Source organism: Notothenia rossii (assembly GCF_949606895.1).
Source record: "Notothenia rossii genome assembly, chromosome: 12".
Lineage (NCBI taxonomy): Eukaryota > Metazoa > Chordata > Actinopteri > Perciformes > Nototheniidae > Notothenia > Notothenia rossii.
In genome coordinates this window covers 23,927,888-23,930,387 of record NC_136911.1, presented here as the reverse complement: position 1 = coordinate 23,930,387, position 2,500 = coordinate 23,927,888, and the positions used below count along the sequence as shown (strand labels likewise).

At 42.4% G+C, this 2,500-nt stretch overlaps 1 protein-coding gene across 1 annotated transcript in view; it reads left to right on the top strand.

Annotated features, from left to right (window-relative positions):
- LOC307026587 (activin receptor type-2B-like) overlaps positions 1 to 2,500 on the top strand; it is a 30,446-nt gene that overhangs the window by 10 nt on the left and 27,936 nt on the right. Inside the window, exon 1 of the mRNA XM_079662107.1 lies at positions 1 to 551. This exon is cut by the window's left edge and continues 10 nt beyond it. Within this exon, the coding sequence (XP_079518233.1) occupies positions 497 to 551 (55 nt within the window). The 5' untranslated portion in view covers positions 1 to 496. The remainder of the gene's footprint in view (positions 552 to 2,500) is intronic.

Here is a 2,500-nt window from a genome sequence, read left to right as displayed (position 1 = left end):
GAGAGAGAGAGCGAGAGAGCGAGAGAGAGAGAGAGAGAGAGAGAGAGAGAGAGAGAGAGAGAGAGAGAGAGAGAAGGGGAAAGAGAAAGAGAGAGAGAAGGGGAAAGAGAAAGAGAGAGGAGAGGAAAGAGAGGATAGCAGACACAGAGGGGAGAGAACGGGAGCGAGAGAGAGGGGGAGAAAGGAGCTGGTCAGCGGGTTGATCCACACACACGCCGCCTGAGAGGCTCCTTTTTCGGCCACAGACACTGACCCCGGGGCCGAGGAACCAGGCTGGAGCTCCGGAATCGAGGGGAACTTCTGCTGCCTTTGGAGGAGGATTATTACACACACACTGCATACACACACACACACACACACACACACACACACACACACACACACACACACACACACACACACACACACACACACACACACACACTATACTGCACACACTCCTGGATTTACACACTTCTTGGATGTAGGAGGGGGTCTCGGAGCTGCAGCGGGAAACATGTGTCTCTCCTGGCTGACTGTCGGAGCACTTCTGCTGGGAACTTTGTGTGCAGGTGAGAGGCTGTTTGCTCTGGAGGGACGGGGGTGTTGCAACACTGCAGCGTGCACAAACAACACACACGCACACGCACACACACACTCCAGGCTTTATTGTAGAGAAAGCTGCAGATTCTGTACAGAATGCTGTAGTATTGTGCAGCACACGGCGGTGCATGCTGAGATAATAAATGTGTGTGTGTGCATGGTATTCCGGATTAACACAGGGAGACATGTTCACCTGTGTGTGTGTGTGTGTGTGTGTGTGTGTGTGTGTGTGTGTGTGTGTGTGTGTGTGTGTGTGTGTGTGTGTGTGTGTGTGTGTGTGTGCGCGTGTGTGTGTGTGTGTGTGTGTGTGTGTGTGTGTGTGTGTGTGTGTGTGTGTGTGTGGAATATGATGGGATTCATGCTGCTGTTAGAGGGCTTCAACGTGTCCTCATTTTGCACCGAAACGAGCCTCCAGTGCAGGAATCGCTGCAAATCGTGTGTGTATGCAGGAGTGGTTGCATGCATGCATGCATGCGTGTGTGTGTGTGTGTGTGTGTGTGTGTGTGTGTGTGTGTGTGTGTGTGTGTGTGTGTGTGTGTGTGTGTGTGTGTGTGTGTGTGTGTGTGTGTGTGTGTGTGTGTGTGTGTGTGTGTGTGTTTCCATGTGTGTACATATGAAGGGAACATCTGAGGACATTGTGTGTATGTGTGTGTGTGTGGGGATCAGTATTTTGCAGCTCTGCAGGAGTCACCTGAGTCCAGCTGCATTCACTGTCGTGTGTGTGTGTGTGTGTGTGTGTGTGTGTGTGTGTGTGTGTGTGTGTGTGTGTGTGTGTGTGTGTGTGTGTGTGTGTGTGTGTGTGTGTGTAGCTCTATTGTCTGCTCTGGCACGCACACGGATCGATCATCAGACCGCTCCACCGGAAACAGTTTTATTTATTTATTTGTAAATATGTTTTCAAATGTTGTCTCCTCTCGTGCACGCGCTTTTTACTACATGGGGGGTGCATGAATGGAGGTGCGCGCTCACGTGGCTCGTAGTAGTGGGGAGGAGGCGTGTGCGCGTGCGTGCTGGAAAAATACTACACAGTCACATGCAGGGAATCAAATCTCCCATCATCTGTGAGGCTGTGGTGGTGTGGATATCTCTATAAATATTGTTGTTGTTGTTGTTATTATTATTATTATGGTGATGCCACTAACAGGTTGTTTATTGTTGTTTTTCTGTTGTATTTGTATTTATTGTGATGGTCAACAAAACTTTGCTGTTTATTTTATGTTTGTATTTAAGTGATTGCTTTTAATAGTATTTTTTTTTTTTATCACATTTCTGCAATGTTCATAGAATATTTAGGTGATATGTTCTTAAAGTATATCCATATTATTTTCTTTATTATTTCCATAGTATACTGGTCAACATTTATATAATTCAAATGATATTTCAGTCATATTTATTAACATATTGTTCTTTATTTATCCCATAGTATTCACCTAATTCTCTTATATTTCCCTTATATTTTGGTTTAGCATTTATAGTAGTATAGTCATATTTATATACTACATCATATTATTTAAAAAAGTATTAAGGGTTGAAAAAAGGCAGAATATTTCATGAGAAACAAATCTATTTATTATTAAATATTGCATTGTTATATATAACTGCAGGTTGTCTCATGTGTTGTCAATTATAAGGTTTAAAATCTAAGAATTTTGGTTTTCATTTCGATGTATTTAAGTGAAAGAAAATCATAATATCTAGAGAATAAAAAATAAAAAAACTGAGCAAAGACAAAAAAAATGCATTAAAAATGCCGTAAAATTCTGTTCAAAGAAATTGTACAAAAAACAAATATATTTATTAAAGAATATTGAATTTGTATGTATTTTTGTATCGTGAGCACAGTGCATGTTGGGAAATGTAGTTTTCTTCACAAAATCAAGGTGCGCTTTGAGGAGTGCTTGTTTCACTTAATCATTTT